The sequence below is a fragment of the Urocampus carinirostris genome, chromosome 13 (assembly GCF_059441175.1).
Source record: "Urocampus carinirostris isolate Australia breed hairy pipefish chromosome 13, RoL_Ucar_1.0, whole genome shotgun sequence".
Taxonomy (NCBI): Eukaryota; Metazoa; Chordata; class Actinopteri; order Syngnathiformes; family Syngnathidae; genus Urocampus; species Urocampus carinirostris.
Window position 1 is genome coordinate 40,290,107 of NC_142361.1, and position 13,956 is coordinate 40,304,062.

Genomic DNA, 13,956 nt, shown 5'->3' on the forward strand with positions numbered 1-13,956 from the left:
TATTTCATAATGATGTGAGATACTGTGTGTGAACTATGTGACTGTTGGAAAGAAAACAACTACAAATCACTCCAGCTTAAATAATAGTTTACTTTCAGAAAAACAAACTCACATTGGGCCAAAATACATAATAGTAAATAATGTGTCACAAATTTTAACAAAAATATACCAATACTTCCATGAAGCTGGAAAACACAAACTGGAACTTCATTGAGTTCTTAATAAAAAAAACAATATTATCCTTTTATAAAACAAAGGGAAACATTGCAGAGATGTCACTGTTCTGGAAATTTGTCCACGAGCTTCCCAAAAAGGACGGGAACCGCTCAGTTTTGGCCACAGTTTCTTCGAGCCTTTTCCTCACTCCGGCAGACTCCGCTTTCAAAAAGTCAAGGAGTGTATCGTGCTTCCTTTTTTTTCTGGGTGATTTGGGGTTTGGCGCCGGATTAGAAGGTGCCAACGACGTGCCCGGTGGTGTGGATGGCGTGGTAGCTGTGATGGTGACCAGCTCTTCCACGGGACGTTCTACAGTGGCCTTTAGGTTGGGTGGAAAAAACAAGAATTACTTAATGCTGATGTATTGTACAAAAACAACTGAGTATAGGATGCTCAGCAAGTTGATGTGAGACAGGAAATTATAGGATGTGTTCTGGATAATTATTTGATAGTGAATAGATACACAAAATTGACATGTTATTCTTATGGCTGTATGAGCCTTCTATTGGCCAGCATCACATATGCTTTAGAATTGTCTCCACATTTGGACAACATTTTGAGAAGGTAATTAGTTTACTTAATATGTGTTTACAGAGAAGGCAGTGGACTATGTGATAGTAGTTTGTTTCAACTGTATTTCCACGTGAAATTCGGAGACATTACTCATAATGCATGATGAAAACTAATGCATTCTGATCTCACATGAAAGAATCATATTGTAAATAAAACACGACACCCGAAATTGTGTGCAGTAAACAAGCGCTTATGTTCAGAACGGTATTCTGACTATGCTCCTTTAGCGACTGGCCATGTACAGTAGATGTAAAAGGACGACTCGTTTAAGATAAAAACAGGGATGGGCTGAACCGTGATTTTCTGCCCAGTTATCCTACTTTAAAGTTTGTAGCGTGAAGATTTTTTTTTGCCAGCTCCCTTGGTAGATTAGTGCACTTCGTAAAGTAGCGATTTTGCAATGTTCGTGTTTTAACGCGAAAATACGATTTTCTATTGCATTTACGTCTAACTAAGATATCTCAATACATTTTGTTGCAAATACATGCGTGGTTGTGGAAAACTACTTACATTTGTGCGGTTCCTTTCCGGGCATGTTTGTTGATATTGAGAATTCGCAAAGCCTTCTGGGTAGTCACTTCGCCGCCAAGTGAGGTCGAGAGCCCCCTCGGTCTTGAAGTGGCTACGACATGGTTTGAGGGCACTTCTGCCTCGGTCTTGAGAGTATCGGGACACACCCCATTTTCACGTGAACGCGCAAACCGAGTGACTAGGGCACATAGCGAGTGAAAGTGCGAAGAATGGGACTCAGCCTAAATTTCCAAAGGTAAGGGTGGGAAAAATATATCAGATGAACACATTTACTCCCGCAACTCCTTTTTCTTTAACCAACTTTTTACCCCCTCTTCTTTCCTCGTCTGTCTCTCACCTTTAGCGGTCCCCACTTAAACTCGGCACCCCGCGTTTGTTCCACCCCTCATTTTTCGTTCACCCGTGCAAAACATATCAGAATAAGTGTCTAGAATAAATACAAATGAATACATTACAAAAATATAAAGTTGCAAATACAAATTATACATGGGTTACACATATTTAAAAAGAAAGACGGTACACCGAGAGAGTTTTTAAAGCTTTAATAATAATAATAATGCTTTGACAGGGCAGTTAATGGTAGCAACACTCGAGCGCCGCTAGCGGCCGTTAGAAAAATGACATCAATTGGCCGCATCACTGAATAAGCCGCAGGGTTAAAAGTTAGGGATAAAAGTCGCGGCTTATAGTCCGGAATTTACGGTGAATCAAAATTCCTGACCCGTGAGTGAGTCAGGTGCACAAACATTTGTCATTGACCTCATGCAAATGTTGTTTTCATTTTTGAATGTCCTCCTTTGTGGACCCAACAAGTCCTGATGGTTTTCCACTTGTGGAAATAATCTCTGTCCAACTCCTCTCCCGGGCAGGACTCCAGCTGGCTTTGCGAAAAAGAATGTTACCTGGACATGCTTTCCTCGCCTCAGCACACCGCCGAAGAGCTTCGGGCCCTGTGGGAGCGCAAGAGGTCTTGCTCGGACCCCTGCGGATGTCCCTGGGGACCTTAAGGTCCGGACGAGGCACCGCATGTCATATTTACGGCCGGCTTCGAGGTGTCCTTTCGTCGTCGGCGCTCATTTCGGATACTCGTTCGAAAAAGAAAAAGCTGTATTTTTACCATCGTCTTTAACGTGCTGCTACCCGGTGGTCATTGTGCAAAACAGTAGGGGTGTCCTGATACGACATCGGTACCATATCATCTCATCTCATTAGCTGCACCGCTTATCCTCAGTAGGGTCGCGGGGGTGCTGGAGCCCATCCCAGCAATCATCGGGCAGTGGACACCCTGAACTGGTTGCCAGCCAGTCGCAGGGCACACAGAGACAACTAACTCACTGATTCACACCTCGGGACAATTTGGACCGGCCAATTAACCTGACAAGCATGTTTTTGGAATGTGGGAGGAAACCAGAGTGAACCCACGCAAGCATGGGGAGAACATGCAAACTCCGCACAGGAAGGTTGGTAGCTGGATTTGAACCCATGACCTTAGAACTGTGCCACACACACGCTAACCACTGAGCCGCCGTGCTGCCCGGTACCATACCAGATCAAATCAAATTATTTTGTACAGTAAGACCATAAAATCCCCTTCTTTATCCTGACCAAACAACCTAATACACAGACACACACAATGGTTAAAATACAATAAAAACAACAGAAATTGTAATAGAAATAGATATACTTTATTCTTCCCCGTAGGGAAATTCACACTGGGTTGAATATTCAGATGAACAGGATGGCCTCAGGGTGCTGCGTTGTAGTTTAGCAACAGCAGAGTGGATGACGTCACACGCTGGGCCAGAAGTTCGACGTTCCTGCAGCAGATGGAAATCTTTGTGCCCGAGGCTTATATCGCCGTTAGCCACTTAGCCTTAGCTCCGGCTCTGCAGCCACTATAGGACCCCCTCATCACGCCGGCACGAGAATTTTTCAGGGCAAGGCAAATAAAATATAATGATGGCAAGGCACACCCTAACCATGTGAGGAAATGGACCTGGGGAGGGTTTATCCAAACTGATTTGAGCCATTGAACCAGTGTACCCCACCCCAAATGAGGAAAGACTGAAATATAAAAATAGAAATACAAACCACTGCCGTACAGCCTTGAAAACAGTATTGAATTTCGTCCCAAATCTCCCATTTAATATTGTGCATTACAGAGTTTGCCTCTGCTTTAATATCCAGGATCAAACTCCCATTTATAGATTCTGATTCCAAAAGACTGTACTGAGGGGGAGCTTATACTAGTCCTGACCACCAGATGTCCCTGCATTATGTGGTGCAACCAAAAACAAGTGCTATAAAGCACAAGGAAGAATACAAACAACGGAGACTCAAGGTGGCCAGATGGCACCGTTTTTCACAAGGTTTGAGTTTTGGGGGTACCCTTTTGCTGCAAGGGACAATTATGTCGGCTCCTTCTAGGTGAGTCGCATTTTTTGCAAATATTATTTTCCCTACTATTATTTTGAAAAATGCACATATGTTCATGTATTTTTGCTCTTAATATAAATCAAAAGTGTTTTTAATTAAACGGAATTTATTTTACCACTAGGAGGCGCTAAATTCTACACTATGTCCTTTAAAATATGTCGAAGTGCCGATAGCAAGTATCACTTTTCTATTCTTTTAAGAAGAAAGTTGATTCCTCAGTTGATTTTGAATATATACTGTCTAAAATGAGAATTTCAGTGTAAAAATGTAATACTATTTTTGTTATAAATGGGTGCAAAAACGTGATCATCCTCTAAGCATGCGAACTCTTATTTTTTAAATGTTAGGAATACCAATTCATAATGTTTAAATAACTCGGTTCATTTTTAAGAAAAACTTTTCGTTGTACCAAATCATTTAATTGTAAAATAATCGGAACCAGAAGTGAAAATGTTGTATCGGGACATCCCTACGAGATATTGATGTTGCCTTATTGTGTTTTAAAACTTCTACGTGGACTGACTGTACGATTTGCAAGCTAAACTTTTGAAATGTCACAGGACATAAAAGAAAATGTCTGAGATTCTTGTGTATTTCGGGTGATGATGCAATTGCATCCTTCATATTCCAGCTGAGCAACTGTGAAGGTGAGCCGTTGGCAGTTGGAGACCGAAGTTTTTGTTTTTGGATCTAAAATGAGGAAATGATTGCACATCAAATACATATTGTTGGAAATTAATATCGAAATGTATCAATTACCAAATTGTTCGAATGAGTTATCTGACTCCGTTAACCAAACACCGCCTACATTCACCCAACAATTTATGCGCGAGGGAAAAGATGAACCAGAAAGCCGACATTTTCACTTGGGGGCAGATTTAATTTCATTAGCAATTTAACTAAGTGTACTCCATCGAAAACGGCAGAATTAATGTCGTTGGAGTCTCTGGGAAGCCCTCGTCTGAAGTCATTTAGCTCTCTCCTATTGACCATCTTCTCCCCGCACAATGGCGTGCCGACTCCTCCCATGGGCGTGCCAAGGAAGCCCCCCCCTGGGCTTCACCATCTCGTCGAAGAGCAGCGCGATGTCTGGAATACTCAAAACAACGCCTGCCGTCCTTCGTCAGAGTCCTGTTATCAACACAACTAGACAAAATATTTTGCATTTGGAACAGCCTGACCTGTTGTTGAACTGAATCCTACTCAGTGAAAATCTTCATTGCATTATGAGTCAATCGTATAAAATCCTTTATAGTCAAATATATAAAATCCTTCGACATAGATTTTGAATTTTACTATAAACATACGGACCCGAGTTTTACACAGTTCCAAATGAACATGTGCATGACATTGTTCAATTATTTTTATTTGATGCACACATTTTTGTGGAAAATATTACAAAAATTGTGACATGTGATTCATTCATGATGAATATGAAGGAGTGCATTGGATACATATCGACAAACGCACACATAGCAGTCAAACGAGCCCCCTCAAAAAGTCACGTGACCGTAAACGGAATAGCAAAATGTTGCATTAGCAGCCAGCAATATGATACTCCGAGCAGCAGAGAGCCACTTTCATCATCCAAACCACTTGAGGCTTTAAGAGCTAATGGCGTTGCTTTTATATAGCGCTTTCCTCACTTCGAGGTACTCAAAAGGCTTTTAAAGTCTTCGTTCGTGCGAGGCCGCGCTCGGAAACCAAACATCTGCATGCACCAAGAGTTCACGTTCAGAAGCGAGGACCGCAATTTCCTGGGCAAAAAAATAGCATTCGTGTCGATTATGTTCCGCCAGCCGCTTTATCGGCACCCGCAGGCGCACGATCCGGTTCGGAGATATCTCGGATCTCGGACTTCTCCTCGGCCTCCCGGTGCATGCGGCTGAGCAGCTCCACCAAGCTCTCCAGTTGCGGGTTCCCCCCGAACTGCCGGATGAGCCGATAAGACTCTTTCTCCAGCTCCCGCAGAGTCTGCCTGGTGTACGCGAAGGAACCCACCTTCTCCAGGTAGTCCACACAGTAGCGCTTGATATCCAGGTTTTCCGTGCGCTGCCGCAGGATGTTCTGCACCTGCGTGCTCTCGGGATGCGACCGGATGGCGTGGATGGTGGGAAAGGAGAACTTTCCCTCCGTCAGGTCCTCGCAGAAACTCTTATTCTCGCTATACTCGCGCGAGCTCAGGTTGGCGTAGTCGTCCCGGATCTGGAAGAAGAGGCCCAGCGTGTCTAAGAGGGGCTTCAAGTCCTGCTTCCATTGAGAGAAGAGCTGCATCAGCCCGACGGCCAGACCGAAGAGCCCGCCCGTTTTCTGCAGCACCATGTGGCGGTACTGCTCCTCGGTGGGACAGGTGTAGGTGTCCCTCCAGTGGATGTCCAGACCTTGGCCGCGGTGCAGCTCCAGCAGCTGGCGGGTGAAGACGTGCACGGCTTGAGGGTGGTCCAATGTCAAAACCTTCTCCAGGCCCAGGAAGTAGACGTAGTTGGCGGAGTTGATGACGGAGGGAATGCCGTAGATGCCGTGGGCCACCGGGAAGCCGCGCCGCAAGTTAGAGCTGTCCTCGATGTCGTCGATCAGCAAGCTGGCGTTGTGCAGCATCTCGGTGACTTCGATGATCACCTGGATTTGGGGCACAAACGCCGGTAAGTGGCTTATTGTTGGTGCACCGCAGCTTCTATACAGCAGAGGGCGCCATGTCTACGTGCTTTGTCAATAGTTAACGGTCCATCTTTGTCAATGCATTAACAAACTGCTGCACCAATTATTAGACTATAATGATTGAGAGGTATTTGATGAAACGTAACCTTTACTGTTAAAAAAAAATATATATTCTGTACCCGATTTTATTTTTTTTAACAGATTTCTGTGTTGCATCTAGTAAACCTACATATTTCTTTCCAACAAACAGATTTGGGGGTACATTATATCTGATTACAAGATCTAATGTACTATGTTTAGTTGTTTGTCTTACCAGGTACAATTCATTAATTTTACAGATACAAATTTGTTTTGTTAAAAGTAAACACTTTTTTTGCAAACATCTTTTTTTTTGGAGAGTTGAAATTTTGTACATGCAAATTTCTTTTAAGTATTTTTATAATATTGGTACAAACTTTACAGGTGGAAATTGTATTGATACAATTTTATGTCACGATACAGATTTTAACAGGCACATTATTGACCACCATAAATTTGTTTTCGCTTTCAAGAATAATGACCTTTTACAGATTCATTTTTATTATGTTATGATCACAAAAGAGTTATGGGTTCTTTTTACAGGTAAAACCGATTTGAAATACAAATGTCGATTTATTTTCAACAAGCACACTTCTCTTAGTAAGCGATTTATTTTCGATAGTACCAATTTGTTAAAAATTAAGAACAAAAGTCCTTTACAGGTTGAAATGATGACTTCCACAGAAATGGAAGCACAAATTTGGTTCACAAGTAGAAATGTCTTTTTATAGTTCAAGAATAAATGTATTTTTAGAGTACAAATGATTACTCCCACAGATAAAAGCGACATTTGAGCCAAACATATGGAACCGATTTTAGGAAAAGACATTGATATTCATTTTAGAATCACCACAAATAGTTGTATTGAATGTGAAAACTTCCTCTTTGTAGATTTGATTAGCCTAAATTCAAACTTCTGACCCAAACTGCCTTTATGGAATATTAAAAAAAAATGTTTTTATTTCGGGAGGTTTTTCTTCATCTTTTGTTTAAGTGCATAAAAATGTCATCACGTTATTCACATATTCTTGTGTCGGGTTAAACAGAAATCACAAAAGTTTCATCTGTAATGCGAATGATTTCTATTCATTCGTCCTTTCCAAAATACAGAACATGGTGATTCTACAAAGAGATAAAAAGAACAAAAGCGTGAGTATAATAGGAAGGTCTGACGTATTACACATTCCGTCCCGCGGACGTCCGATTGAATGACACGCTACACCAATGTCAGGCCTTCATCTATCTGAAGGCGCACTCGTTTCCATGGCGCCGCCTCCTCGGAAGCAAATTGCTAACGATGCTCTCCGTCTGCGTGATGGGTTCAGCCCGAGTTTACCAAAGGGGGAGGGACCGCTGAACCGTAACTCCCTGTGATTGAAATTACAAGGCACGTGCTTCAAATCTTCAAAAAAGTAGTGAATGGCAACTATTGGGCTGCCCAGCAGGAAATAAGTTGCCCTATTTTTTGCTTACACTGTAAACAACGAGCCTTCTCCCCCCACACAAGAACTCAAAGTTTGGGTCTGTGTTATACACAGCACATTAGTTTTACTTTGGTATTATACCATATTTGAGCAATAATTGATAAGTTGATAAAGGTTTTGAATGCAATGAAAATCGAACCCGGATCGCAGTGATGAAAGCGCAGAATCCTCGCCACTAGCCCATTAACTGCTGTAGATGACATCGGAAAGGGCATTAGATTTTATCTCAACATCACATTTTTTACTCAAGGTACTTAGTTAAATATGCGCCAGGATTAAAATCATTTTGACAAAGTAAACGATGAAGACAATACCAACATTCAATTTACAATGTATTTTAAAAAAAAAATGTGTTGTCTGGAATTTGGAAAATGTCTACTCGCTGACACCATCCTCTGGCCTAAGTCATCATTGCAGATTGTCAAGTTCCTTTTGTGACGTGGCAAGAACGTGCATTTCTTCGACCCATCTTTTTAAGAGTTTGGGTTGGCGTTTGGACTGTATTTGAAACGGGCCTTTCCATCATTTCACTATTTTCGTGGGACAATAACAAAAACGGGGACAAGCATGAAATCCCTCTCAACCGTCACTCGTCCTCTCATGCCTGCTTCCTAATGTGTTGCATGTCCAGAATAGCGTTGCCAAAAGTGATAAAAGCAAAAGGGCAGAGTGGAAAGAAATATATATATAAGGCTCTTTGATTTCAGTTGGGCATTGTTATCAGAAACGTACTAGAACATTTTCTACTTTGAACTTTTTAATCGACACACGCCATCTTTAATCTCCTAAGATTCGTCATCAGATACGGAGTTGTTTCATTCGTCAGGCTTTTTTCCCATTCGTTTATATCTCTCTGGATGACTTTGTTTTCTCCATTCTCTAACATTCATCTCTGGTACGGGGGGTAAGACAGATAAAATGGAATGCCTTTTTCTATGCCATCTACATCCCTAGCGGTCTAGTGATACACGGTGCATTTAGGCTTATGACCATTTATAACCAGGTTTGGGTAGGGTTACTTTAACTGGATTACTTTCAACTACTTTTGGATGACTCCAAAACCAAATATGCTAATAAAAGACAAAAGAAACTCAATATGAATAAAATGACTCAATTTTGTGCAGGCTTGGGGAGTAACGGAATACATGGAACGGCAAAAATGATGTTTGGATTTACTTTCATTTTGTTTCTGTCGCATTTGATGTTCGTTTTGCCGGAGATCAAAGAGATCAAAGCCAGGAGAGAAAGCTTACCACGTGTTGTGAGTCATCATTTGATTCCTATTTAGTTTATTTTGTCTTTTATTAGATAGATAGATACTTTATTCATCCCCAGAGGTATTTGGTATTGGAGTAATCCAAAAGTAATTGAAAGTAATCAAGTTAAAGTAACCCCACCCAACCCTGTTTATAACTAATGTCATTATTGGGCTGCAAGAATATTGTCAGACATTAAACCGGTCCTTGATCCAGAAATTCTTGGGGACCACTGGTGTAAAGAAAATCCGCCCACACAAAAAAAAACAAAAAAAAAAAAACATTTACAGCCCAATCGGACGGATGGGAAACTCGATTTGACGAGGCCAAAGAAAAGAATTTGACGCAACAAAGTTAACTAAGCTCGACAAGACTCGCTACGAACGCAGACCTCCATGTCTGTGTCCCATTTTTCACCGACAGTCACAGTTTACGCGAAATAAAAATGGATGACACTTTAGTAACCTATCCAAATATACCGTCATTTGCATAAGAAAAAATCCTAGCGCTACTTAAAGTGACAGTGTGTATTATATAGCAGCATCTTGATATGTAAATACTTCATCTATGTGAAGAGTCTTGATTTAAATAAGCAAAAACATGTTTTCTTAGGTTTAGAAACAAATACATTGAAAAAGCCGGCCTCGTTTATCCGCTATCATATCACAACCATTTAACACAGAAGAGCCCGAAATGTGATTGTTGCAAGCATCTTTTTCCAATGTTTCCTTTTCTAGCCACCTGACTGCTGGCTAGGACTTGCCACGGTTTGCTGCACCTGCTTGGTCTTTCAGTGTCACACTCCCTCAACAGTTGCTTATGCAGGCGAACGCCACAGATTCACATAAGCGAAGTTTATTTTTTTTTTTCCACAGTTTCCTTCTTTTGCCACTCACGTCAGCCACTTGACTGCAGTCTAGTGCTCACCGCTATTGTTACTTTCAGCTGCTATTGCTTTTTCCCGAAGTGTCTTGCCTTCCACAGCTGCTCTTATAAGCGAACACCACTGAGTTCTTTGATCAAGGCATTTTCAGTTTTTCCTCCCAGTTTCCTTCTCTAGCCACTCATGTTACCCACATGGCTGCTGGGTAAGGCTCGCTGAAAGTGTTAGCTGCTCCATGTAAATAAATCTCTCTTACAGAGCAGCTACAATCAGCCATTTCCTCCAGCTCTGATCAACACTAGCTAGTGGCTTTTTTCAAATGATCCAATGTATCCAATCTTTTGTTCTTGATTGCTGAAATTCATCTTTTTTTCTGGTAAGAAAATCTGGAAGTGGGCTTGAGATTTTTTGCCTTCAGGCTTCTGTTGCTTGGCTTCCTCGAATGCACACACACACTGTAGCTCCGTTGTAGGCATCAACGACCTCTAGTTTTGAATAATTGCACACAGTCACTTTAATAAGAGTTTTAAAATCTCAAGCATTTGCCCATCTGATGTTTTGGCCCACGGACATGTACTAATCAGCTTCTGTACAAAACCGATAAAATAAATCAAACTTTGGCAGAAGAGTGTAGAATGTGACTCATTTACTGACAAGTCAATCTTCTTGCTAATTAATTTGAACACATCAAACTGTCAAGTAAACAATTTGATGGAGTGTCGAGTAGGACCGTCCTCGGAATAACATTCTTTTGAATGCATCTGGTAAGACAACCGACTTACAAATTACTGTAATAAATGACAGTTATCTAAAACATGTGGGTAGATTATGGATCCGATTTCTCACCTGCAGTTTGTCCTCCCGTACATTCAGCCAGTGGTTAAATGCCTGAGCTAGTTTTGTGCGCACTTGTTTTCCTGGTAATAAAAAAAAATGGAGGTGTTATTTCAATTGATGTTATGTGAATGTCGACCACATGAGGTTGGAGTTGCTATTCTGGATGAATATGTGTGTCTTATTTAATCAGCTGACCCCCCAGGATACAACATGAATCTCGTTTCCAGGTGGGGATCGCAAAGTGAAATGGCTGTAAAGCCGGGGATCGAAACCAATGCCTTCCAAACCCCGGGTACCCCAGGTAAATACAATAAAATAGTATACAGTAAGTATTACTTTTGCATAATATACGTGCGTATGGTTAACGGCAATGAAAATTAATATACATGTACACCAAATATTAAATTGTATTTACCGTAAATTCCGGACCATAGAGCTCACCTGATTATAAGCCGCACCCACCACATTTTAAGAAGAAAACCGATTTTGTACATACACAAGCCGCACCTGTATATAAGCCGCATGCGCCCACATTTAAACATGTAACACAAACACAAAATTAACCCAAACCCGACTTCAAGTCCCGCGATTGAAACTAAATGTCCTTCATTAAAGTCCTCAGTCCAAAAATCACAGCTGGCAAAATGAACGGAAAATGATACCGGTACTTAAGGTTTGATGCAGACCTGCAGAGCCCGGGTCCCGTTGAAAGTAATCCAAGGGGAAAAAAAGTGTATATTTCCAAAGGTAAGGGTGGAAAAAATATATCAGATAAACACATTTACTCACGCAACTCCTTTTTCTTTAACCAACTTTTTACCCCCTCTTCTTTCCTTGTCTGTCCCTCACCTTTACCGGTCCCCACTTAAACTCGGCACCCCGCGTTTGTTCCGCCCCTCCTTTTTCATTCACCCGTGCAAAACATATCAAAATAAGTATCTAAAATAAATACAAATAAATACATTACAAAAATATACAGTTGTAAATACATATTATACATGGGTTACACATATTTACAAAGACAGACGGTACACAGAGAGTATTTAAAGCTTTAATAATAATAATAATAATAATAATATAGCTTTCATTCCAAACAGTGCCTGTGACAGGGCAGTTAATGGTAGCAACACTCGAGCGCCGCTGGCGGCCGTTAGAAAAATTACATAAATGGGCCGCATCACTGAATAAGCCGCAGGGTTGAAAGTTAGGGAAAAAAGTAGCGGCTTATAGTCCGGAATTTACGGTATATTTAGTGTGTCCTGACTTGAGCTGTTCTAGCGAAGTAGCAGGTGGATGCGAACACTGCATTCCAACAAATGTACTAAAAGTTTGAAGGGAGCTCACCTGGCAGTTGTAACAAATATGTGTAAGGCTCCAGGAGAATTCGCTCCGATGCTGCTTCTGGCTCACTGTCCATCACCTCCAAAGTCTTAAGTTTTGTAATAGAAGAAGAAAGAGGTTCAACATTATAATAATGATATCTAATATGCATTTTATGTGGGGGGACATTTTAAATAATAAGACATGCAATGACTGCTTGTGATACCTTTACAGTAAATGTAGTACTTAACTCACCACGCAACCCCCTAATAAGGAATCACATGTAAAAAAAGTGTGTAAGCCAGTATTTTTCAATAATAAATAATAATAAATTATAAATTTGTAAACTGAAGGTAACTGCGGATCACGTGACCGGATGTGGCTTCAACAAGAAATAATGAGGGAGAACAGCACCAAATGATCATTTGACGCCTTAAGAATATTCAATCAGCTTTTAATTGAATAAAAATGTAAATGAATCACTTTAATAACTGCCATTACTTTTGTTGTACAGTAATAATCACACGCCCACCCCAAAAACCAAGAGGCAATACAGTGGGACCTCGCTACTTCGCGGTTCCACGTTCGCAGGTTCAGAGCTTCGCGGGTCTAAAAAATAATAAAATATTTTTTTTTAAAAATAAAATAATAATTTTTCAAGCATTTTTGAAGGGGCGTCGCTCGCTACTTTGCAGATTTTTACTTTTCGCTGGTTGTTTTGGTCCCCATTAACCGGGTCTGATAAATATTAATAAAATAAAATAATTTTATATTATATATATATATATATATATATATATATATATATATGTATTATTTATATTTTTTAAGCATTTTTGAAGGGGCGTCGCTGCTTCGCGGATTTTCACTTTTCGCGGGTGGTTTTGGTCCCCATTAACCGCGATAACCGAGGGATTACTGTACATCTCTTCCCATGTTTAACGATTTAATTGGGGGTTTTTAAGGGTTATTGTTCTATCTTCGTTATTCATTATCCGTTATCGGTCAGTTCATAATACGCTACAAAGGCTAGGAGCCGGGACACTTACTCTCAGCCAAAAGGCTAGGCTAAGGTCCTAGCCCTAAAGCCTTGCTGCGATCATTGCGAATGCACCGTTCCCGGAAGTACTGCAATACCGGGCCGATGCGTGGAGTGGACAGAGCAAGCTCTTATTCCATCTCCGGATTGCAAAAATCAAAGGCCAAAGGCCAAGCTAAGGACTTAGCAATACGTCTGATTCACCCAAGGCCAAGCTAAGGACCAAGCATCAAACGAGTTTAATTCGATGTAACATGTCGCCAATGGAACTAAAATAAAGCTATTTTTATCCGCTCCACCTACCTTGGTTGTCCCTGGTGTCAGAATGGCTACCTGACTAGCATTAGCATGCTAATACGAGTGAGCCTTTCAGTCCCAGTTTTAATTGCGGTAATTCTTTCAAATGGGCTGAAGAAAACTGACTTCAGGTTCTTGTTCCGAGAGTTATGGTATACACCTCCATAGAAGGCAACTCGTGGAGTGTCGACCCTATTCCGGAACTAGTAGCCTAGCATTAGCTCGATGCTACATTTGTATCCGTCTCTAGGTTCGTGTGTGTTGTTTATGGATAAACGCTTGTCCCGATTGTTACATCCGGGTTAACGTTTTAAAAGAAGACAGAACCGGGAGATGTAGTGGTGAAAA

At 41.1% G+C, this 13,956-nt stretch overlaps 2 protein-coding genes, 1 long non-coding RNA gene and 1 pseudogene across 3 annotated transcripts in view; 1 reads left to right on the forward strand and 3 right to left on the reverse strand.

The window, feature by feature from the left end:
• Nucleotides 1-4,339, forward strand: part of b3galnt2 (beta-1,3-N-acetylgalactosaminyltransferase 2) — a 32,550-nt gene extending 28,211 nt beyond the window's left edge. Inside the window, exon 12 of the mRNA XM_088350999.1 lies at nucleotides 2,190-4,339. Coding sequence (XP_088207125.1) covers nucleotides 2,190-2,327 — 138 coding nt within the window. The 3' untranslated portion in view covers nucleotides 2,328-4,339. The remainder of the gene's footprint in view (nucleotides 1-2,189) is intronic.
• Nucleotides 71-1,540, reverse strand: LOC148354541 (uncharacterized). Its single transcript, XR_015852411.1, has 2 exons — nucleotides 1,300-1,540; nucleotides 71-535 (listed from the first exon to the last, which is right to left on the reverse strand). It is a non-coding gene; the product is annotated as an uncharacterized LOC148354541 (long non-coding RNA).
• A 765-nt stretch (nucleotides 4,340-5,104) lies between the features above and the next one.
• ggps1 (geranylgeranyl diphosphate synthase 1) lies at nucleotides 5,105-12,384 on the reverse strand. The gene is made up of 3 exons (XM_088351000.1): nucleotides 12,297-12,384; nucleotides 10,962-11,032; nucleotides 5,105-6,375 (listed from the first exon to the last, which is right to left on the reverse strand). Exons 1-3 carry the CDS (start codon nucleotides 12,367-12,369, stop codon nucleotides 5,542-5,544), a joined length of 978 nt encoding a protein of 325 aa, XP_088207126.1. The 5' UTR covers nucleotides 12,370-12,384; the 3' UTR covers nucleotides 5,105-5,541.
• A 991-nt stretch (nucleotides 12,385-13,375) lies between these two features.
• Nucleotides 13,376-13,490, reverse strand: LOC148354543 (U2 spliceosomal RNA; annotated as a pseudogene).
• Nucleotides 13,491-13,956: the final 466 nt, after the last annotated feature.

Bases quoted from the DNA above. Each gene is read 5' to 3' on its own strand.
- ggps1 (XM_088351000.1), bottom strand. From the start codon at position 12,369: ATGGACAGTGAGCCAGAAGCAGCATCGGAGCGAATTCTCCTGGAGCCT. The intron at 11,033-12,296 runs GTGAGCTCCCTT...TTTTATTACCAG, and splicing joins ATATTTGTTACAACTGCCAG to GAAAACAAGTGCGCACAAAA. The intron at 6,376-10,961 runs GTGAGAAATCGG...CCCCAAATCCAG, and splicing joins TACGGGAGGACAAACTGCAG to GTGATCATCGAAGTCACCGA.